General features: G+C 42.2%; 1 protein-coding gene across 2 annotated transcripts; it reads right to left on the reverse strand.

Moving 5' to 3' along the window:
• Nucleotides 1–234: 234 nt before the first annotated feature.
• On the reverse strand, nt 235–23,467 carry mylk5 (myosin, light chain kinase 5). 2 transcript variants are annotated; one of them, XM_083779424.1, is made up of 17 exons: nt 23,119–23,467; nt 18,996–19,145; nt 17,625–17,777; nt 16,534–16,683; nt 14,980–15,015; nt 10,891–11,018; nt 9,408–9,561; nt 8,680–8,994; nt 8,438–8,540; nt 6,523–6,726; nt 5,961–6,178; nt 5,425–5,548; nt 4,890–5,042; nt 3,676–3,805; nt 2,169–2,256; nt 1,915–2,052; nt 235–575 (listed from the first exon to the last, which is right to left on the reverse strand). In XM_083779424.1, the coding sequence occupies exons 1-17, from the start codon at nt 23,267–23,269 to the stop codon at nt 370–372; spliced, it is 2,601 nt and encodes an 866-aa protein (XP_083635550.1). In that variant the 5' UTR covers nt 23,270–23,467; the 3' UTR covers nt 235–369. The 2 variants fall into 2 exon arrangements, with proteins under 2 accessions (XP_083635550.1, XP_083635549.1); XM_083779423.1 differs by having other exon boundaries at nt 18,996–19,163; nt 23,119–23,466.
• Nucleotides 23,468–24,044: the final 577 nt, after the last annotated feature.

Raw genomic sequence — 24,044 nt, forward strand, 5'->3', positions numbered from 1 at the left:
TGTTTTGCACAAAGCGGCCTCCTGGTGGCGCTATAACAGGCCGTTCTGGAAAGTTTGGGGCAGAGGTTCATCGTTGGCATCCAGGGAGTGTGTGTGCAAAATATGGCATCGACCGGGTTAACGGTGGCCGAGATTAGCTGTTCACGGACACACGGACACACGGACGGACACACGGACGGACGGAGTGCAAAACATACTCTCCCCACATGCCTTCGGCCTGGTGGAGACAATAAAGTCAAATATAAGAAATGTACATGCAGAACAGAAAAACACAATATATTCCACAATCCCTAGCGTGTTTATGAGTGCATTATGCGTGTAAGTATGCATTATGTACTGCTATATCCATTCACATTTATGAATACATTGTTACTCTTTCACAGTGAGTCTGGCAGAGCAGACTGCCTCCCCCTGGTCATTGGTGGCTTTGCAGGTGTAAATATTGCCATCACCAGGGTCCACCTGGGCCAGGACCAAGGTACAGTGGCCATCATCCTCGTACTCAATCTGCACTGTAGATGATTCCTCCACAGGCTGCTCCCCACACAGCCAGATCACCTCTGGGTCCGGGTAGCCTGTCAAGACAGAGGGGGTGGCAGAGTTCTTTTTTTTTTTTTTTTTTGTATTTCATACAAAACATGAGGTATCACTCAATATCACCATACCGTCGGTAAACAGAGATTTATTACTGCGATAACAAAAAATCCATACCGCCCAATCCCTAGTTGCAAGTGACAAAACAACTGTTGAAATGGAGAACAAAGTTAACCCACTCAGTGCTGAAGCGTGAATTCCGTTTGTGTCCGAGCATAGGCATGGTAACGCATCGCCTGCCTGTGATTGGCCTACCGACACTGCCGCTCTTGACTGTCCTCCGAGGTGGATATGCTGGATAGTCTGATGCGAGGTTACTCCGTGGTGGTATGGTATGTATCATGTATGTTATGATACAAGAGAACGCTAACTTTTTAGTTTTATTTTTTGTAGAAGAGGCAAACTAATATTGTTTATGCCGTTTGCTTTGATAGAATAATTGATTGAACATGCACGCCATTTTAGTGTATTAGTATTAGTTTACTATAATTAGATTAATACACGATAATCAACACTAGCACTTTGTTTAGAACACACCCAAATCCGTGCCAAGCCGTCATTCTCTTGTAGCCTATTATTTATTTCTCAATCTCACCACGGACCTCTCGTCTCGGAGGACAGTCAAGACGGGCAGTGTCAGTAGACCAATCACAGGCAGGCGGGCGTTACCATGCCTCAGCCATGCCTATGCACACAAACAGAATTCACACAGTGCTGAAACGATGACAATTTCATCACAAAAGATGCCTTTACTTCAAGGACTATGGTGGTCAGTCATGTTCGACTCATGGCATAATTACTTCCAACTATTTTCCAAAGCATGAGTGTTCAATTTTTGAGGAAACCACTAAAAACCATTGATTTCAGTATGGCATCTTATTGCAGAGACCGAGATAAGTAATCACACACACACACACACACACACACACACACACACACACACACACACACACACACACACACACACACACACACACACACACACACACACACACACACACACACACACACACACACACACACACACACACACACACACACACACACACACACACACACACACACACACACACACACACACACACACACACACACGCAACATTTAAGAGCAATCGCTTGTCAAAGTAATGTTGTTTCTGCATTTTAATGCATTTTAAACCACTTTTTGAAAAGTATTCAAACTAAATTGATTATATCAGTTAAGATTTGGTCAGTTTGATATTGTTATAATAACTTTCATAATTGTTATAACTTGAAAATATAAAACTAAAATGTAACAGTGTCCCAGGAAGAGATAATGGCACAAATGTTTGTGTATACCTTGTAGGTGACAGGAGAGACGGGCACTGGAGCCCTGTGTCACTGTCTGGTCCTGTAGTTTCTGGGAGAAGTGGGGAGCCCCCTGCCTCTCAAGCAGAGACTGGAGTGCTTGATCCTGCTCTGGTGACAATGGGCAATCTGGGACAGAAGAGTATTATGGGAGAACGTTAAACTTTGAAGATGTTACACAGAAAAGTACATGAGTCCTTGTTTTGAGCCACTGAGATGATCTGTCCCGCTACAGATTTTCTCACCTTCCCGGGAGCTTGTAGGTGATCCATGGTTGTCTCCTTTAGAGAGCAGAGCCATTCTCTTGAGGGCCAGTATAGCCTTGCCTGCTTTCTGTATGAGGCAGAAAAAGAAGAGATTGGGCTCAATTCACTAAGCTGCCCATATTTCGGCTGTAGGGTGCAAAATCTGGCATGTTTTCCTATATAATGCCTAATTTGCTGGGCGGGAACCCCTATTGGTATCTTACCCCCTCATGCCGGGAACCCATATTTGGGTTCTGTACAGTATGTACAGTATTAAAAATTGTAATTTTTTTGATGCTGCTATATAAATATAACCCTATATATAAAAGTTTTTCAGAAACCTTAGGTCAGGATTTAGAGGCGTTTTTAGAATCGGCCTTTGGCCTAAATGGGTTAAATGTACAATTTCAGAAAACTGGGGAAGTTTCATGTTGATAACAATTTCTTAAAATGTGTCATCCAATTCACCTAGGTGAAAATAACATGCAAATATCAAAAAACTCCTGTGGAAGGGTCATCATACGGTACTTTACTTGAAACAGTTTCATCTATATTAACCCATTTAGGCCTGACGTTGACATTTTAGGCTTTGCCTACTCATTTGGTAATCTCGTCTCGAAAACTCTTGGGAATCCAGATTAGGTCATCATAGCCCACATTTGGAGCTCTGGCTCATGGACTTCTGACTTATGTTGGTATTTTAACACCTGAATGCAGCCTGACCACTGACCTGTCCAGTAATGTAAACCAACCAGAATCTCAACTGAGAATACAGGTTCTGTCTATAAAGAGACACAATTTGGCCATGCAGTTCAAACCCGTCACCCTGACCTCATAGACAGCAGCTACAGAACAACAGGAAAGCCCTCGATGGCCTTTTAGTGACCAGAATCAGATCCAAACTGATGTCTCACATTTTGTTTTAAATGCAAATTTTGGTCATGGGTGGTATGGCCGACTTGGTACCATAGCCTAGGCCCTAGGGCTAGGCCCTAGGGGATATTTCTCATGTTATTTTAACAGACATAATAATAACACATCTTGCAGGAAAGAGGCAAGAGAGACAACTATTAGGGGACAATGTGGGACATGGTCTCAATTTGTGGGACGCCTGAAAAGTCCTGGCAATGAGGGACTGTCCCACGGGACATCTGGTCACCCTATTCGGCTGTAAAGGAACTTTCCAAACTTCCCACGTTAGTAGTCTAGAATAAGGAATTCTAATGACATACAGCGAATCAGACTACTAACGTGGGAAGTTTGGAAAATTCCTTTACACCCAAAATATGGGTGTAAACAGTTTAGTGAATCGGAATGAGAATGTGAGATTATAGCTGAAAAAGTATGAGTGAAATTGAATGAGATATGATTTCCCTTCCCGCAACAACTGGTCTAGATGCCGGAGCCAACAACAGATGGCTGTGGTCATACTGGTCAGTTTCCAATATATCAGTGAATAAAAGGGTAAAATAACTCAAATCCAAAAAGTGCAAAAAGGCCAGGCTACCTTCCACTTCTGCCTAGCGAGGAATCTCTTCATCTTCTGCTTGGACAGGCTCTTGGTCGTGCCGGGGTCTACAGAGTTAAACGTCACCATCCAGGGGTGAGCCAGGGCTTCCTTATAGGACATCCTTCGTCTGGAACAGAACACAGAGGTATAAACATTAATCTTGTTTTGGTTTTGCTACATTTCGCTGATGCAATAGTGGAAGGCCTGGATCCCATCCCCACTCTATCCCAGAGATAACTAACAAAAGCCCAACAAAGGAGAAGAAAAAGGACAGTTGGGGGAACAAAGGTTTACGAGTAGATCAAGAAATTGTAACTTGCCTTATTGCTTTGACAGTGTTATGGAGAACTGTATAGACTAGACAGGATATCTGAATGCTATCTGCTTCCTGGCGAGGGGTCTGACATTAGTAAAAAAGAAAAAAGAAAAACTACCCTTCTACTCAGTACTCACTGAAACAAAGGCTGTTTTGTGTTGTTTATTCTCTAGGCTGGGAAGCCTCACAGGACCCCACCTTCTCTGTATATACCTTTTTTGGGCAGAAATTAAAATATGTCTAGTTGTCTACCACTGCCAGACATATCGTATTTAGAGCGCCCTCTACAGATCTGGTCAATATAAATTACCCATTTACCAGATCTGTATAATATTTTATTTTATGCCCAAAAAGTATACAGAGGTAGGGTCCTGAGAGGTGTGAGTAGCAAAGTAGTTTAGTTTATTTTGACTAAAGTCGGACACCTCGCACGGCAGGGGATTATTTTGTAGGTGTGTAGAGAGAACTCGCTAATGCACTGGACCAGGGCTAAGGTCAAAACACGCAAGGCTGCACAGACAAACAAAGGAGGGAGAGGAGAGAAGGAAGAGAAAGAACCACTGAGCGGCGCTGACCATAAAATAAACATTGTCTAAGCACTGACAACTGCTAAGCAGTCATTTGGTGAGACAAACGAGTGTACATTTTTAGGTAGGCTGCTCCAGTCGAGCACCTGATTTCAAAACGTTTTAGTGTGCTAAATAGAAATACTATAAGACTACATCCCGTTTCTCCCTAGCGGGAGTTTTAGTTCAGACACAAGACAACCCTGGTTGTCTCAAGGTTTGTGTCTGGGTGACTCAAGAAGAGGGAAGTCTCAGAAGACCACAGTCAACTTAGAGCAGCAGAGAACACACACATGCTAGCTGTGGATGAACTGGTGTCCCGGTGTCACCTGGGGTCCTTGTTGAGCAGCGAGCTGATGAAGTTCTGGGCCTGCTCGGTGATGTCCTCAAAGGTCTCCTCATCAAACTCCCACTGGGCTGCCGTCACGTTGGCCAGGGTCTCCTCGTCACTGTTACCCTGGAATGGAGACTCACCACTCAGTCTGATGAGGACACACACACACACACACACACACACACACACACACACACACACACACACACACACACACACACACACACACACACACACACACACACAAGTAGTGTAGTCAAACAGGTCAAGGCACATGTGTGTGTGTGTGTGTGTGTGTGTGTGTGTGTGTGTGTGTGTGTGTGTGTGTGTGTGTGTGTGTGTGTGTGTGTGTGTATGCGTGCGTGCATGTGTGCATTCTTTCTGACATATTTTCCACTCAGACTTTCACCAACACCACTGATTTACTAACATGCCAGTGACATATTCTAGACTTATTATGGAAGGTTAAAAAGAGCAGATTGAATGAAAATGATCCATGCTTCTAATTAAAACTGGGGTAAGTTACTCACAATATGTAGCAGATTACTCCGATGCTCCACATGTCAGTGGCCAAGCACACAGGATCATAGCTGATGACTTCTGGGGCCACAAACTCTGGGGTTCCATGCATCACCTGTAGAGGAGTGTTGGGGTCTGCAAACAATTTCATAATTATTACATTCAAATGCATTTGTGGTCATTTAACTATTTCGCCAATCCAAGCCTAAATCTAAAAAGTTCCACTCATGACTGTAATAATTACTGACACCGTTATGTCAAGCTGTCTGTCTCTGTGTTTGTGTCTCTCTCATTTTGTAACAACCCCTGATCCGACCGATATGTCTGAGCCGTGGTGTCGAGGCTTTGTCAGAGTACCCATTGTACCCGTCTTTTATGCCCATATATGGACATCTCTGTATTTGTCTGTCTGCTTGATTCCCTTTTATGCCCATATATGGAAATCCCTGATCTCATTAGTACATGCCCATACCCTGTATATTGGTTGGATCGGTTGCACTGGACAACTTGATATCCATTATGTGTTTGTTCTTCTTCTTTTACTCACCCAGTGTGCTGGCAAATCCAAAGTCAATGATCTTAATGGAGGTGCCGGTGTGGTCGACACACACAACGTTCTCGGGTTTGAGGTCCAGGTGGACAATGTTCTTCTGATGCATGTACCCGATTCCTTCAAGCATCTGCTGCATGTAATGCATACAGGCCGGCTCTGTGTGCTCAAAGTTATCATCCACGATACGTTCAAACAGCTCCCCCCCTGCAATGCTAAAGAGATAGCACACAGAGTGACAGAATGACTATAGGATTATATTTAAGATAGTCTAATATAATATACTGTAACAACCTTGTGAAACGAGTACAATGCTATACTGTATTTCACTGCTTCATGACGGAAGACTAATTTATACTTGCGTTGCTCAAGTATAAATTGATTGAATAGTTTAGACAAATGTCTAATAATTAAAAAATGTCACACATCACATCAAATGTGTCAATTGAAAATCTGTTATTTTCAGTGAGGACACTTTGTGCTATGAAGTATGAATTTGGCTTGACATACAGTACTGCTACATTATTATTATTATTATTATTATTATATTACTACTCACAACTCCATGACCATGACCATCTCAGGCTTGTGGTCATATGCTGCCAGACACTGAACCAGTTTGTCGTGGTGGAGGTGGTTCATCAGCTCCATTTCCTTACGAGCTGCTTCCCTCTCCTTGGCACGGCGGCCTTTGTAGAACTTCCCGGCACACACATGACCTGTCACTTTGTGGGTCAGCTTGAACACCTGGCCAAACTTTCCCCTAAGGAAAAGAAAAGAAAATACTTTTTCAGTTTGTCCAAGAAAATAAAATTTAGACAGATCAGTGAGATCACACATTTGTCAAATTCATCTACGACGTAACCTGATCACTACATCCTTATTGACCTTTTGCAGACCGCGGCCATGTTGCCATCAGAGTTTGGAAGCACTCGTTTTCAGTAGAGCGATTGGTCTCCATAGAGACATTCAGGGTGCTTCTTGAGGATGCACTACATAGTAACTGCACCCGTTTCATGTAACACTACATTTATTTGCATCTGTGATGTTGAAATGTGGTTCACCTGTTTGTTATTGTTTTTCATTATATGCATTGTGTTTTATATGCTGTGATCAGGGGGTCCTTGAAATAGAGAGCTTGCTCTCAATGGGCTTCCCTGAATAAAGAAAGGAAGAAATCAAAAGGAAAAGCCACATTCCCAGGCTTTCAGGCCAAGGTTGTGGTGGTGGTACAGGTTTTCCCAAGTGTTCCTATAATCTTGTTTTATCTTTCACTTTCATTTTCCGTCTCAATTTCACACCTCATCCATCATCCACCAGGCTGACACTCATCAGCTTTACTTCTCTTCTGTACCTCATTCAACCTCCCCTATCTCCTACTCATAGAGCTGGTCATTTTCTTGGACCTGGTGTTCGCTAGATAAAGCCTGCTTCTCCTCAGTTAACTTCCCTTCATGTCTCTGACATCTACTTTTCTCCAAGTCCAACAGTGCCAGAGTGAGCCAATGTTGCGCTCCCGCCCCCCTGATTTGAACTTTTGAACATGTTAGAAAATTCATCATATTACTGTCAGCTGTATTTAAAACCAGTACAGTGCTAAAACCAACACAACAGGTTTAGGTTATAACGTTACCATCTATACATTGAATGAATACAAATAAGGAGGTTAGTCAGGCTCTAGCTCTACAGGCAAGTACACATGCGCTGTACGACTGGAAAAGGCCTTACAGTAGGCATATAACTCTGAAACATGACTCTGAAAGACAACATCAAACGATACATATATTTCAATTAGAGCTGTGGACTCTACCTCACCCCCTAGTAGTCATGATTCCCTTTTGTGTAGATGGATGTTGGTCACTTGTTATTTAGATTAGAATGCATGATGTTTAAACAGATGCTAGGTTTTATGTTTATCCTGGTAATGTATGCACTTATCTTTTTTTCTGTGCGCTCTATTTCCTTGGCAATACACCAAGTTATTTGGTGACAAGTTTTCACTTGCTTACTTAGATATTGCACTTTGCAAGTCACTATGGAAAAGAGCATCTGCTAAATGTCTAAACTGTAAATGCAAATCTGATTAAAAACCAAAATGTGTCAACATTATTAAACATCAAGACGGACAGTAAACTGTAGTCACCTAAAACACTCTTGAAACAAATCTTGTGGAAGTAGCGGATTCTGCATGTTTTGACATTATATAATAAACTACAGTTTCCATCTTTGTACTGACCCATCAGACAAAAACAAGCTAATTATTTCCTCAGAAATGAACCCAATACTATATATAATATGTGCCAAATGTGGTACTGTATCTCAGGAATGAGCCATTTCGTGCTTCCTGGAAGAAATTAGTTTGTTAACCAGAAATTGGCTTGTTTGGCTTGATAATAGTATCATGTTATCATAGAAGACAGATGTAAGCTGTGTGTTTTTACAGCATTATGCAATTAGCCATGACAGATACTCACACTCCCAGTTTCTCCAGGACATTGTAGTGGTCTGTGACTTTGTGGATAGAATCTACCGTGACCTCTGTATACGTTTGAAAGGACTCCTCTCCTTGTGGTTTCTCTGAAAGAAAATATGGACATAGCTGATATCAGAGGGAGTAAAAAATACTGTAGTCAATATCTAACTAATCCTGGGAGTGAAAATCCCACTCAGCGAGCAGAATATGGAACTAGTTGTAAATCAATCCCACATATCTCACCTTTGTGCTCCATCCTAACCAGCGGTGACACTTGGCTGGGTTCGCTCACCCCCGCAGCGTTGTAGGCCCTTACTCTGAACCAGTAGTCCACCCGAGGCCTCAGCCCTGAAGAAACACTGTACGAGGTGCTTTTACACTGGCTTGTCAGCTCCCTCCAGTCCCCCTCAGAGTCTGTGGGGCCTTGGCTCTTCACCTGGACCACGTAGCCCAGGACAACGCTGCCCCCGTCGTAACTGGGACCGGACCAAGACAGGACCAGGCTGCTGGCGGAGATGATGGACACTACAGGGCAGGAGGCAGGAGGCTGTGGCTGTTCTGGTGGGAAAGATGACGATCGTAAAACTTCAAACGTAGTGCAAGTGATTGTCTTTGGTTAAAATAAGTATTAATAAGCTCTATTTTGTTATGTACATATTGGTTAATGTTTGTTCAGTAACAGGAGTCTCCATGTCTCTCCAGCCTTTTATCATTAAACTTATCCAATCAGGATAGAGAACGCAGTCAGGATACAGATTAGACAAGTGATATTGTAAGTGATGACACAAATAAATGAGCAAACTAAATTGGAACTGGAACAAATAATGAAGGTGATAAATGCTGAAAAGAATGAACTGGAACAAAATATTAAGCTGATAAATGTCTACTCTCGCCTACCTGAAAATGTATTTTCTGTTATACTGGTTAAGTGGTCAGTGGCCACAACAGTGGTAGAAGAAGCATGGTCTTACCGATAACAGAAAGCGTGACAGTGTGGTGTGCGGAGCTCTTGCGATCCTTCACGACGACGGTGTAGCGCCCAGTGTGCCGTGGTTGGGCCTCCGATATGACAAGCGTACTGCTTTGATCACTGCTTTCTGTCCACACAGCTGCACAATCCACTATCTGCATTGTGAGAGACACAAACAGAATGAGTGGCTTTATGTTTGCATTTTCAACACAGAAAGTGGTTATACGGTGGGACAGAGTTATGTATACTATACACAGTATTGTCACTGTGAGTGGAGAGTAGGACCCAAGTTTAGAGCCAAGTAGCCCTCCAAGCAGAACCCAAATGCTACTGAAGTTTCTGACATTTGTTCGACCCAGTGCATTGGGTCCTGTTCCTCGTCGTCCATGCCACCTGATTAAAACATTTACTGGCTCATGTTTACATGTTAAAACGCCTCCCCGCGCTCTTTGACGATATTCTTCAGTATGAGGCTTTCTGAATATGTAAAGTATAAGTACACATACATACCTTTGCGAATATCTCCTGTGGCGCGGAAGCCGTTAAGTATTTTTAATATATGTTTGCCCGATTTGGAAGCTTGGATTCTTCTTGTTTATTGACACCTCATTGTACCGCCTATCTGGCTAGCTAGTGGCGCTATAGCTATGACACAGCAGATCAGAGGCAGGGACGTAGCCTCACAAGCCAACCGCACACCGGGAGGCGGTACAATAAACGGTAAACAAACAAGAAGAAATAAAGCGACCAAATCGGTCAAACAAAGATTAAAAATACTTAACGGCTTCCGCGCCACAGGAGATATTCGCACCGGGATGTATAGCTACTTAAAGTTACCGAATTCAGAATAACTCAAGGAAAATAATGGCGTCACATGCCGCGGGGCCTATTTTAGAGAGAATCTCCACATCCGCATTTAGGAATTTCCATACGAAAATACAGTAGCGAGCAGGGACCCAACGTAAAACTCAACAAAATATCAAAAAAGTTTTACGTAGGGTCCCGAAAGGGGCTAAGAGCCAAGCAGATTGAGGGCAAAGTAGTTCAAAAACAAAACGGTAAATTACACCAGCAACAGTCCAAAAAGGGGAGAGAATGTACCAAAGAGAGGAACTAACATTATGAAATTGGCAGGGTAGAATTATGAGGAAAGCTCAGAACACCCAAGGCAAAAGCCAAAACACACAGTAAAGTTACAAACTGGCAGAGGCAAACTGAACACAGATACAGGACACAGCATGAAAACATTTTGAAAATCAACACATGATTGGCTACAAGAGTCAAGACAGGTATTATGAAAACAGGAAACACTATACATCACTACAAAATAAAGGAAAACATGAAAAAATGAAAAATAAATAACTTCAGCAACGAAACTGGGCAGAAAACACATTAAAATGACACTACAAAATAAAAGAACACAACAGGGAGACAGCTCCTAACAGGTATGATTTGGTGTAAATACAAGCAGCACTGTAGCCTACCTGCTCTTTGTTTGTGATCCAACAGGACACTACAGGGGCGCTTCCCGTGAACGAACACGTCAGGCGAGCAGTCTGTCCTGCCCTCACCTCAATATGTTGAGCTGGGTTCTTAAACTGTACTGCTGGGCCTGTGGAGCACACAACATACAAAACTAACTGAACTGGGGTATATCATGATAATGTTCTGGGGTTCTGCGTGATTTATTTAGTCCATGGGCAAGACCAGAATTGAAGGACATCTTTGGTGGCAAAATCTCTTTGCTACCATTTTGTTTGTTGGGTCCATATAAGTACTTTGAGACATGATAGCATTTTCAAATTAGTAGGATTTTGTTCAGTTTACTGTAGATGGTATATGTTACAATCACACTTATAGGGTGTGGTTGCCACACTAATTACAGTACACACAGACAAATGCTATGAGTCTATGACATATAAAAGTATGATATAAAAGTATATAAACATGTAGGCCTATAATAGTAATAAATGAGCATAATTATCTACTTATTCCCCAAATCAAGAAATTACTATAACTTTGCTTTACTTAACTTAGAAAGGTGATCTAAGAGTGTAAGTCTATGTTTGTGATGTTTACAAATTCATCTGTTACCATGGTGCAATCATTCCACCTTTTTAATTTGCATAAGTGGTAAAAGAAATTAGGTCAAAATAAGGAAATTTTTCACATTTAGTCAAGGATTATCTTAGTCTCTCTTAGACTCTGAGTATATACACTGAAATTCGTATCTTGCCATGACAAACAGATGACCTGTCCTAGCAAGATGTCCCTGAGGGCTTAGCAGTCACTACTTATTGAAATGACCTCTGAAAGATCTGAGGAAACAGCAGTCACTGGAGGCCTTGTGGACATTATTCGGAGGAGAGAGCAAGGTCATACTCAAAATGCTGTCCAACCAGACTATATGACTTTGGTTATGTTGAGCAACCAGAATGCTACCACTGAATGTTTTCGCCTGCCAACAAAGGCCAAAGATTATAGTGGAATGTAGTGTTTTGACCACCATGATCCATCTTCCTCACTTATCATGTGGAAGACAGGACAGGACACCATAAACAAGTTTATCAGCAAACCCTCCAACCATTTCAGGGGGAAACCCAGGTGTTTATGGTAACAGCAAGGCAAGATATCCACGCCTCCATATGATCCATCACGCCTCATGACATCACACCATCATATATGGCCGTCAGTCCCTCACGCCTCATGACACATCACACCATCATATATGGCCGTCAGTCCCTCACACCTCGTGACACATCACGCAACCATATATGGCCATCAGTCCATCATGCCTTGTGACATAATCCATATATGGCCGTCACCATATATGAAGATCACGACACTGACCTCATCAAACCCTGGATAGCCATATGGAGAAGACTGGATCATGACCTAGATCTGCATATATGGAGCTTCAAAACTGGAGCTGACCTGTTCTGACATTCCATATGTTTATCCTCCCCACCCGTCATTCCTCTTCGATGTCTCCCTTTTGACTGATACATGTCCATTCAAACTCTAGACAGGCCTGCCGCAAAGTTATTAGTGCAGCCGCGCCCAGCAGCCGGCGAAAACTGTACACTCAAGACATTGCCCCCGCTGCCACCATTAGATCTCTGTCACATATGGAGCTGACTTGTTCTGACATTCCATATGTTGATCTGAGCTCATCAAACCCTGTACACTCAAGACACGCTCCATATATGGCCAGTACAGAATGTATTCCATATGTTGATCTCACCCCCCATGCCCAGCAATCTGAAATTCATAGTCATTTGGGCTCCTAACTGATACGACTCGAATCTCTTATTCTTAGGTATGCTGATTTTAGACTGGATGCAGGGGCCACCGGCCACCAGCACAAATGGCCGTGCTGGAACTTATGGCCTCATTGGCCTGCAAGTGTTTACAGACCTGCAATCTTTCAGATTGCTCCTGCCTTGCCAACAAATTAAAGTGTACAGAAATGTGCAAGCTAGAGGAGGAAGATGAAGTGAAACTGATTGATTATGTGATGATAATGATGAACATGATGAATACTGAAGAATTGATATTGATATGACAGTGATTTTTATGTTGATGTTCATTGATTAAAGTTAGTGAAAGACAGATAATTCTTAATTTTTCCCTCTGTATGACATTTTTTGGATGAATGAATGGATTTTTCATTCTGTGAATCTATGGTTAGTGTCTTTGAAGGCTGATAACTGCAACTAAACTACCACTTGGGAAGTGCTATCATGTTGAAATATTATCTAGGGATATAGACCTTTAAAAAAAACATGATAGCATTTGCCACCTTGAATGTCCCTCACTAGTGAAAATTGTGGTCTGGGCCCTTGGACTAATTAATCCATGAACTCTACTATGAACTTGAGTAGTAATTAATTATAATTAATTAGGCTGAGGCTTACCGAGCAATCTTCATTCCTACTCTCACTTATGGTCATGAAGTGTGGGTCATGACTGAAAGAATAAGGTCGCGAATACAAGTGGCCGAAATTAGTTTTCTTCGACGGGTAGCTGGCATCTCCCTTAGAGATAGGGTGAGTTCATTCACACGAGAGAGACTCGAAGTAGAGTCGCTGCTTCTTCGCTTGGAAAGCTTAGGTGGTTCAGGCATCTGGTTAGGATGCTTTTCAGACGTCTCACTAGGGAGGTCCTCGAGGCACGTCCCCGGGGCAGACCAAGGTGCAGTTGGAGGAAACACATCGACTCACTGGCCTTGGATATATAGGTCTAACCACTTTGGATAGGTTGGACAGGTTATTCAGCTGTAATATTTGTAATGTTTGTGTTATGAGGTTTCAGGCTGTACTGGATGCTCTTCGTAAATGTGCTATTCCCTGAAGGGGAACAGTGACCGTTCATGGTTGACCCAGCGGTCTCAAAGGATAACAAAAACTCGTAGAAGAAGAGTAACTTTATTCCTACTGATAAATAATGAAAAATGTAATTATGTTTATAAGTACATTAAAGTACATAAAGTAAATAAGTTTGAGCAAGAATGCAAACACAGCACAAACTAAAAATGTCTAGAAGGAGGAAACAAACAGAGAGCACGTGTACACACACAAGCATGCACTGGCAGATAAGACACAGAAACACTTCATGCTGAAGTCAAATAATCTCATTGCATTACAAAGAATACGTCCATTTATGAACATAATGACAGACCAGTATTCAAATACAAGGGCTATTTGACTGGAGGCAAAGTGATAACAGACGATTATGTCTTTATCACCTGCACAGGGCCTGGTCTGTTCTCAAATAGCCTTTCATTTGATGACTTCCAGTGGTTCCCAAACTGTGGTGCGTGCACCCCTTGTGGTGCACGAACGCCCTCTAGGGGGTGCGTGACATGAAAAGGCTAATGGCGATTTTATGGCGTTATTTAGCGGCAAAATCTGGTAAACCACTGTTGTAAGGAGATGTATAGAGCATCTACTTCTGCTTCTATTGCACTTCTGCAAATAAAAGACAGACAGCGAAGCAATTATGTGGACTCCATGTATTGTTATTGCTGTCATGTAACACCCTCACTGACCCAGTTCAGCAACTCTTGTGGTCTAGAATATCCAGAACAAAGTCCCTCACTGTGGGAGCACAATAGTTTACAGGCCAACACTTTTGCAAAGTAAAATCCAGACGGTTAACTCTGAGAGCAATCTGGGAGCCCATTGGCAGAACAAAGGAAAAATGGCGCCCTCTTTATTGACCAGAGTCAACAGTCTGTCTCGAGAGACTATTCTGAGAGTGACCATTAAGTGAACCGTAAAGTCCTGTTTACACTTAAGAGTTAAACACACTAGGGTTTTCTTTCCTTTCTCTTTTTACAGAAAAAGCAAGGGCTGAAGAAGAACAATGAAAGTGTTGCTCTGGTGCTATCTGTGCCTAATGTTGACTTGATATGTCTGACCGTTATGGACAAAACATAAGACGCAGACCAGCAACTATGTAATAATAGAACAATAAGAAAGAGAGCGAAAATGAAAGAAACAACAAGGGTTTGGTAGTTGGCAGAAAAATAGAGTGACGCAGGAGAAAACAGAGAGTTGACCTCTTCTTACCTGTCGCTGCGTTTGCTCTCCTCTTTGGAATGGCTTCTATGGAGAGAGATGGAACGCAGGTGAGCACTGAGCGGCAGGTAGATTAAGGCGGAGCCGTGTTCTTTCTATGGGCTATCAGCTTGCAAATAGTCTAGCTTTACCCATGCGGCTCACTGTGCTGCGCCGTTCCTTTCCTTACATGGCAGTCATTGTGAATGAATGCTTTCAGTATAAGCACATCAAAGCTGCATTGTTTTGGAAGAGGCAAAACAATGTTGGTACAATCCCTCATTTGCCGAAGTAAAGTCTAAGAGCCAATCATTACAAGACTGGAAATAATGTACTTCCTTTAGAAAGACAATAAGAAAGGGATAACATCACTATCAACAACATGGGGAACAATGGTCAAGGGCAGAGAGGTACTGTCTGGAACAAGTACAGTACAGCTACAGGACTGAACTTAGGAAGTGACATTTATTTTGTAACTATCAAAACGACCCGCAGTTATACTCTTAAGGATGTATTATATTAGCATATCCATATGCAGTATAACAACGCATCATGCGGCATGATGTCACGTGTTGTGAAGCTTAACCTTTGGATCTCGTGACACTGAAGATAGAAGATCAGAGGCATAATCCATGCTGCACTCTACTTCACGCTATCGTATGGAGAGTTGGAGACAGACATCTTTATTATCTTTCATGCTCAGCTCATTTAAAATGCATCAGTGTTTTGCACCGACTGTCACTGCATACACAGCAAATTAAGGTAATACATTTTCTACACATTCCTTAAAGACAGGAACGATTGATGATGTGTAACATCAGCCAAGATTACTCTCTCTGATCTAGTTGTGTTAACATTGTTCCCAGTTTTCTCTCCATCTCACAAGTAAAGGAGATAAATACTGGAAAGGGACTACAGGGCCAAAAGTACAGGAAGTGCAAGGATATATGTTATGTCACTACTCACTTCTCAAGCCTACTGGAACTTCCTGTAGCCCTGTACTTCCTGACTTCTGGTTATACACTTACATATTGATACATATTGTCCAGCTGATATGATGCTATAATAATTATGGGGATACAAATTGTATCATTATGCAGTATACAGGTATATTTAATTATTTATATGATATATATACTGTATACGATCTATGAAAGACATTGTTTGGATGACGAGCAATTGCGATGCTTATGAGAAGAATTTTCTTTTTCTCAACGGTAAATGACTTCAAATTCAAACTGTTTCCTAGGTTCAGACCTGTTTTTGGCAAGGACTGAAACTTTAATATAATAGAGGGTATGCACATGCATAAACTGAGTGGCAAACTGAGTGGAAAAGTGAGTTTAACGTTGTTTAATGTCGTTTAATGCAATCAGATCGGATGGTTCGGATGTATGTGCTGACAACTTAAGGCTAGAAAGTATTTTTTTGCCACTCAGTAGGCATTCCCGCGTAACTTCCGGGTATGATGATGATGATGTCACACGCATACCCTCTATTATTCTGTTCATAAGTAATGTATTAGACTTGTTATATGTAATTTGTCATTGATAACAATCCCGTTACCTCTTCTTGGCGTCACCCCGGCGCTCTGGTTATTAGAAAATAAAGGGGAACTCGATCCTCCAATGCTGGGGAACAGCGGTGACCCTCCGTTTTCCATGATGGTGTTGGTCTTTGATGTGCTGTGCAGCACCCCACAGATAGTTTCAAAGTCTGAATTGGTTTTATCAACAGGAAGGAGAAAGGAGAAGAAACAACAAACATGGTTACAGGGTTTGTCAGAACGGAAACGCTAGCTGCATGCAAAGTGGTTAGTCCTTAGAGAAGTGATCGTAATGACATCACTGGAGCATGTAAGTTCATTCATTCAACCATCCTTTATTTAACACTCTTGGAGAGATCATTGAGGAAGAACCCTCAACATTTTGTCATTTACAATGATGGCAAGATAGATTAAACATATAAATAACATAAGAGCAAAGAAAGACAATATGTTGACAACACTAACAGTTGTATGTTGACATATACACAGGTTTCTTGTTTACAAACAATCCTCCAATACTGGGTGTGCACACAGCTGATTAGTCTCTAATCAGCTGTGTGATTAGAGCCAGCTAGAGCAACGAGCATCAAACTGCAGTGCGTGATCACATGACCTGAAGTGCAAGAATGTCTCAGACAGTGGGTCGGGAGTCGGGACCCATTTGTTGGTCAACGACTCAGGTTAAAATCCCATTTTCTTTTCCTACATTTAAAAAAAATGAAATAATAATTTAATAAATTCTAAAGAATTCCTTAAATAATAATTAAGAAGTAGTGTTGTGCGTCCCGGACAAACGTCTAATCTCTCTTTTGGGTCTCGACCTGTAAAGTTTGGGAACCACTACTAGGCTGTAGAGTGCTGCTTTCTGCCCCTTAGTTGTGCAGAAACCCAACTCAACATTATATCTGATCTATCCCACTGTGCAGAACAAGACCAGGCAGTTGACAGTAGCTGTCGATTGTGTTTCATCATTTCCTCCTGATAAGAGATTGTTGAAAACACCTTTAATTGCATATGAAATAGAGCCACGATCACCTTATCCCACAAACCAACAATGCATGGAAAATTTATTTTTGAATGGGTTCTCTCTCTGCACACTGCGTTATCTCACCTCTGACAAACACAGCTGCACAGCAGGAGGTCTTGCCCGCCGGATTCTCTGCTAAGCAGGTATAGGCCCCGGCATCTTCTGGTAGGCACTCCTTCACCACAAAGCTCACCTCACTGCCATTGAAGAAAGGCTTGCCGAAACGGGCCAGGTCACCTGCCCACAGGCACAAACAAGCACGCTTGAGAACATGTCTGCTGTTATGACTGAGTAAGGACAAGGTAGATGTAAATCTGCACATACGCTGTCATTGTGGTGTCACGCTTGGCTAACAAAACATAGAACATTTGAACATTTAATTTATCAATGCCAGCTGGGCACGAGATGAGGTGAACCAGAACCAGAACACAGGCCTTATAGGTGCAGTAGAATACATATATTTATTTTATTGTTTATTATGGATCCCCATTAGTCATCACCGTAGTGAAAACTATAGTCTTCTATAGCAGGGGTTTTCAACAGGTGGTCCGTGGACCACTGGTGGTCCGTGAAGGTATTGCGTGTGGTCCCTGACCATGCATTTAGTAATGTAGCAAAGTGAAGATGTTGTATTTTCTTCCACGGAACAGTGCACTAAACCTTTTGTGCACTGTTCCGTGGAAGTGTGTCAATGTTGTCAGAATTACTGGGAAGTCTGAGGTTAAGAAATTCCACAGAAAAGGGAAATATAATCTCAAGAAGGGTAAGTGTACCAGTTACCTCATTGAGTCATCATTATTAGGAAATGTGCCCATATAATCATTATTAAAATAGTTAAAATAGCCGATCTACAAGATCATGTGTGGATGTAGATCAGCTAGTTGAACTATTTTAAAATATTTTTCAAGATAGTAAAATATGGCAAGGGATAAAGGTTAAGGCACGCCCAAGATATACAGTAGGGCCACATGTGTCAGTATGTATATCAATTAAGTCCATGGACCATCGTTTGAGAAACAGTATTCCATAGCAAGTGTTACGAAAGCACTAATCTTAGCCCATATCCCAGTGCAACACAACAGTGGTCCCCAGGTTGATTCTTAGTCAAGGTGGTGGTCCCTGGTTCACAATCAGTTGAAAACCCCTGTTCTATAGGGTCCACATCTTCCTTTTATTATAGAACCCTGATTCCCAAACAGTGGGTGGGGACCCATTTGTGGGTCATGGACCTATGGGTAAAAATACCATTTTCTTTTCCTACATTTAACATTTTCAAATAAAAAATGTAAAATATTGTATAATTTTTAAAACAAACAAATAAGAAAAGCCGATCTACAAGCTCACAGTGTGGCGCGAAGCGACCTGAAAGGTTTGGGAACCACTGTTATAGAACATACATGACTGAAAGTATGATCTGTGAAAGTGGTGTGTGTAAATGTCCACTGCCTGGCTCACCATTGTGTAACCATGACACTCGGACTGGCTGACTCCCAGTGAGAACCCCACGCAAGGTGATGTCGCATCCTTCATCCACTGAGCAGTCTTCTATGGGTTCTGTGAAGAGTGGTGGGGCCAGTCCTCTGACCGGGGACAGGCTGTTGGACCCTGTAGATGGGGTGGGCACTAGAAGGTGAGGGTTCAGAGAGAGAGCAAAACATATTTTTAATTCTCATCGTCACTGTTGGGCAGAAACCTTGTATCTTATTCTTCACGTTTCATCTTTTTATGTTTTGTCATATGAATGCCCTATTTTTATACTCAATCATATATGACAGTGACAGATAAAAAGATGATCTACAAACTCACAGTGAGCTTGTATATTTTCACCTATAATTACCTATTTTCACCTATAATGCCCCAAATAGGAACAACAGGTTGAAAGTGGACTTTCAACCTGGGTGGGTGTTATACATATTTAACTAATTAGGAGCAAGAGCATTCCTTTGGGTTTTTTTGGACATACAAGGTTTCCACCCCAACAGAGATTATACAGACTGTGACATTGTTCTCCTTAGAATCATTTGACGTTAACATTTGGTGCACTACCAATTCCTGCAATGGGATGAAATGTTCTTAACTTCAAATCAAGTAACAAAAATACCACAGTTCCTCAGTCACTCACCCAGTCAGCATGGAAATGGTTTCTCTATGATTGTTTTTAGAGATAGCACCTGCACACAGAGCTATTGTTTAGACTTCTTTCGCGGAAGTCAATAGCTCGGTGTGCAGGTTTTATCTTTACAAAATTATGTTCTGGCCTTAACCCAGCACCTACTGTGCAAGTGTGCATACTAAGGGTTGTGTCTAGCCACCACAAAGGCACAAAACACAACTGACAACAAGTTCTAGTAACTCCTTCTCTTTCTGTTCTTCCATTACTCTTATGTGTGTTAACCACATGTGTTGCATGTGTTCTCTGTACTGTTTTAACAACTAACAAAACAGCATTTCAACCATGGTGGTTTGGGTATTCTTGTCATAGAGTATCTGTTGTTCTCCATCTTGCATAATCGCAAACAGTTTGTCTTTATCTCTCCATATGAGACCAGGCCAGTACTACTGCACAGTGAAACATATCACATGTAGCTAATATTGATTTGATTGATTGATTGATTGAAAAATTATATTGGATATTAACAGTTTGCAGAATGGGTACATTTCAAGGATAGTACAGGTCAATACAAAATCTGCTAAGATAAAACCAGAAAAAGCACTAAGACTTGTTTACATAAGGGTCCTCCATTTTCAATTCATTAGAACTTGCAGATAGCAGGCTCCTCAAATCCCAAAGCACACAGCATTACCCAGTCAAGACCACACAAGCTTTAGAAATAACTACGCCTTGCTTTAAGTTCTCCTCAGTTGCAGTTAAGACGATGTCAACAGGTGATGTATATTAACTGATTACCTCCCAAAAGAGAAGAGTCTACGAGTCAAATCCTCAGTGTTCATTTATCCATTTGTATGGGTCTATTTTGTAGATTTTGTACACTCTCTGAGGTAGGTTAACCATGAGGGTTTTACTGTGTACCGCACACAAATGCCACGTTGCATCCCTGGACTGAGCAGAGATGTACCTGAACCCTACCTGGAACTATGTCCTGTAGCGCGGGCCCCAGGACAGTTGACAGCCATGTGTATTCCCAAGCGAGCACAATTCTGACATGGACAGGTTTTTAAGTTTAGCAGCACCTTATCAGCTGCCACAGGGCTGACCTTGCTTGAGTGGGACCCCCAGTCTGATCATTAACCATTCAATGGCAGGTGATTTACTGTATACTGCTTTATCAAGGGAATGTATGCAATATCTCTGTTTTGTGTATGTTGGGAGTTTCATGGTGTTTTTTCCTTTTCATATGTGAACGTGTCTGTTATTTGTATGCAGCTGTGACTCTGTCTCCAAGACAAATTTCTCCCAAGGGAGACAAATAAAGACAATCTTGAACCTTGTACTAAAGGCTGCTACACACCAACCAGACGCCGAGCTGTATGGCCGTCAATTAATGTCTATGGCCATCGCTCAACCAACCGGGACACCTCATGGTAACAGCAGGGGGGTCTGAGCTCTCTGGTTGGCTCTTTAGCCTTGTTCTGCCCTAGCGACTAGTTCTGTCAACATGCTGTCAGGTGTAGCCAACCTAGGTAGGTAGAGACTCTAGGCAAGATTAGAGCCGAGTTGTAGCAGGCAACTGAGGCAACCGTGATCAAAAGTCCTTGATGAAATAGTTCCTTAGTTACTTTACGTTCAAACATAAATAACAGGGATGGTTTTACCATGAACCTTTGGTCCGTGTTTACAATACTGTCTTCTACAGTCTGAGGTTGACAGTTGGCAGACAGACAGTGTAGCCGACCTTCATGGTCTTTAACCTGTAGGGAGGTTTTCTATAAGGCTGATTCATAAATCAAACAACTGCACCTTTCCAAACAACCAACACACTCAGGAGTGAATGCTCACACCTCCTCAGACAGTTGGTTCAAATCCACTGGCTTAACCACTTAAACCCTCTATACTTCTTTGACCGGGGTACCCCAGGGATCTGTAGGAGCACCGCACCCCCAACAATTCCCTTTAAAAAAATTAATTATCTACAAGTTCACAAAGAGTCACAACGTAAGCTTGCATATTCTTTGCCAAATGTTTGCCTATATTGTGGCCGACAGGCCACAAAGATATATAAGAGCATACAATTTTAAAACCTACTTTTTAAAAGTTTCAATCCTGATTTTCTGTAGGCCTACCTGAGTTTGAGTTTATAGGACCACAACTAGCCCCAGAGCTTTTTGTTATCCACTTAGCATTGTTTTCAAATCTGCTTTGCTGTTTTCATATGTGTGTAATCAAGTATTCAATCAATCACGGAATACATGTCATGATGTAAGTATGAATACCGGTATAACAGTAAATGGATATGGAATTCTGCCTTGAAACAAGTTGTACAACTGCCAGCTGTAAGTGAAAGTTCAGAAGCATAACAGCAACAAACAATTTCAGATCTGGACATACAGTACACCGGATATTAGGCTTAAGCATTCTCAAAGTTTGAGAGGATAATAAACCCGTACTGCCTGAATAATCTCTCACATCAAGAAATGTAAGAAAATAAATGTACCCCGATCTCCATTTAGTCCGATCTTGTAACTATTAAGTCACACATGGTAAATAGTACACAATTTGTGGTTATGGTAAATAGTACTTGCACAATTTGTGCTTATGCAGGTGAACATGCCAAATCTTGTGTTCTAACTCAGGGGTTTTCAACTGATTGTGAACCAGGGACCACCACCTTGACTAAGAATCAACCTGGGGACCACTGTTGTGTTGCACTGGGATATGGGCTAAGATTAGTGCTTTCGTAACACTTGCTATGGAATACTGTTTCTCAAACGATGGTCCACGGACTTAATTGATATACATACTGACACATGTGGCCCTACTGCATATCTTGGGCGTGCCTTAACCTTTATCCCTTGCCATATTTTACTATCTTGAAAAATATTTTTAAATAGTTCAACTAGCTGATCTACATCCACACATTATGATTATATGGGCATATTTCCTAATAATGATGACTCAATGAGGTAACTGGTACACTTACCCTTCTTGAGATTATATTTCCCTTTTCTGTGGAATTTCTTTACCCCAGACTTCCCAGTAATTCTGACAACATTGACACACTTCCACGGAACAGTGCACAAAAGGTTTAGTGCACTGTTCCGGAAGAAAATACAACATCTTCACTTTGCTACATTACTAAATGCATGGTCAGGGACCACACGCAATACCTTCACAGACCACCAGTGGTCCACGGACCACCTGTTGAAAACCCCTGTTCTAACTGGCTGTTACAACGTTGACCTGGTTTTTCTGATAACAGTTACCTGAGGCTGAGCCATTTCCAAAAAATCACACTCCCTCTTTTTCGTCCTTGATCAGTCATGCATACATCTGTCCCTTTGATATGCCCCACATTACCTCTGCATGCTCCTGCACACTCAACCCCAAACAGTGGCCTCGGCTTACCTTTATCACACACTCAAACCCATGCAAACACTGCCCTTACACTGCTTACAGTACCTTTATCTGTAACTTTGTCCGGGTCCTTGGTGGGTCCACTGGTGTTCATGGGTCCGGTTCCTGACCCGTTCCCCTGTGCAGGCGAGCCGCAGGGTGACCCGATGTGCATCCTGAAGGTTGACACATAGTGCTGCTTGTTGTTGCCGTTCATATTTGCACCTCCTCCGCCTCTGCATTCAACAGTGACAAGCAATTTACACAGTCATTTCCCACGTTGCTTATCGCATTTCCTCTTGCCCCTCTATGTCATAATAGGCTTCCGGATGAGCTTTCCAAGTTAACTTTTCCTATTAAAGCCCCGCTCTCTCACTCCCTCTCTCTTTCTCACTCACAACCAAGCCACATATAGTATCTGAGCTTGCCTTGTCTGAGTCTCTTTAGCCACCTTCTCTTCACATGTTCAACCCCTTTCTATTCACCCTCCCCTGGTATAACCCCACCCTTTCACTGTTGACAAATCTCTCCTTTTCACTTAAGTCTCAGACAGACCATATATCTCTCACCCACTCCCCCCCCCCCCTCTCTCTCTCTCTCTCTCTAATTCCTACCTAATGTCTGGTCCCCCGCCCACTAGTAAAACCCTGACACACACACACACACTCACACACACACACACACACACACACACACACACACACACACACACACACACACACACACACACACACACACACACACACACACACACACATACACATACACACACACACACACACACACACACACACACACACACACACACACACACACACACACACACACACACACACACACACACACACACACACACACACACACACACACACACACACACACACACACACACTTATCTATCCAAAAGGTCACTGGTCTGCTGTTTGTTGAATGTGCCCTTATTCGTTGAACTCTCTGTTGTTGCCCTGCTCACTAATCAATGCTGTACTTGG

Source organism: Protomyctophum parallelum, assembly GCF_964188405.1.
Source record: "Protomyctophum parallelum genome assembly, chromosome: 13".
Taxonomy (NCBI): Eukaryota; Metazoa; Chordata; class Actinopteri; order Myctophiformes; family Myctophidae; genus Protomyctophum; species Protomyctophum parallelum.

Coding starts and splice junctions, on each gene's coding strand:
- mylk5 (XM_083779423.1), bottom strand. CDS start 23,269: ATGAACGGCAACAACAAGCAGCACTATGTGTCAACCTTCAGGATGCAC. Junction 6,179..6,522: donor ATGGTCATGGTCATGGAGTT/GTGAGTAGTAAT, acceptor CTATCTCTTTAG/CATTGCAGGGGGGGAGCTGT. Junction 5,549..5,960: donor TGGATTTGCCAGCACACTGG/GTGAGTAAAAGA, acceptor AATTGTTTGCAG/ACCCCAACACTCCTCTACAG.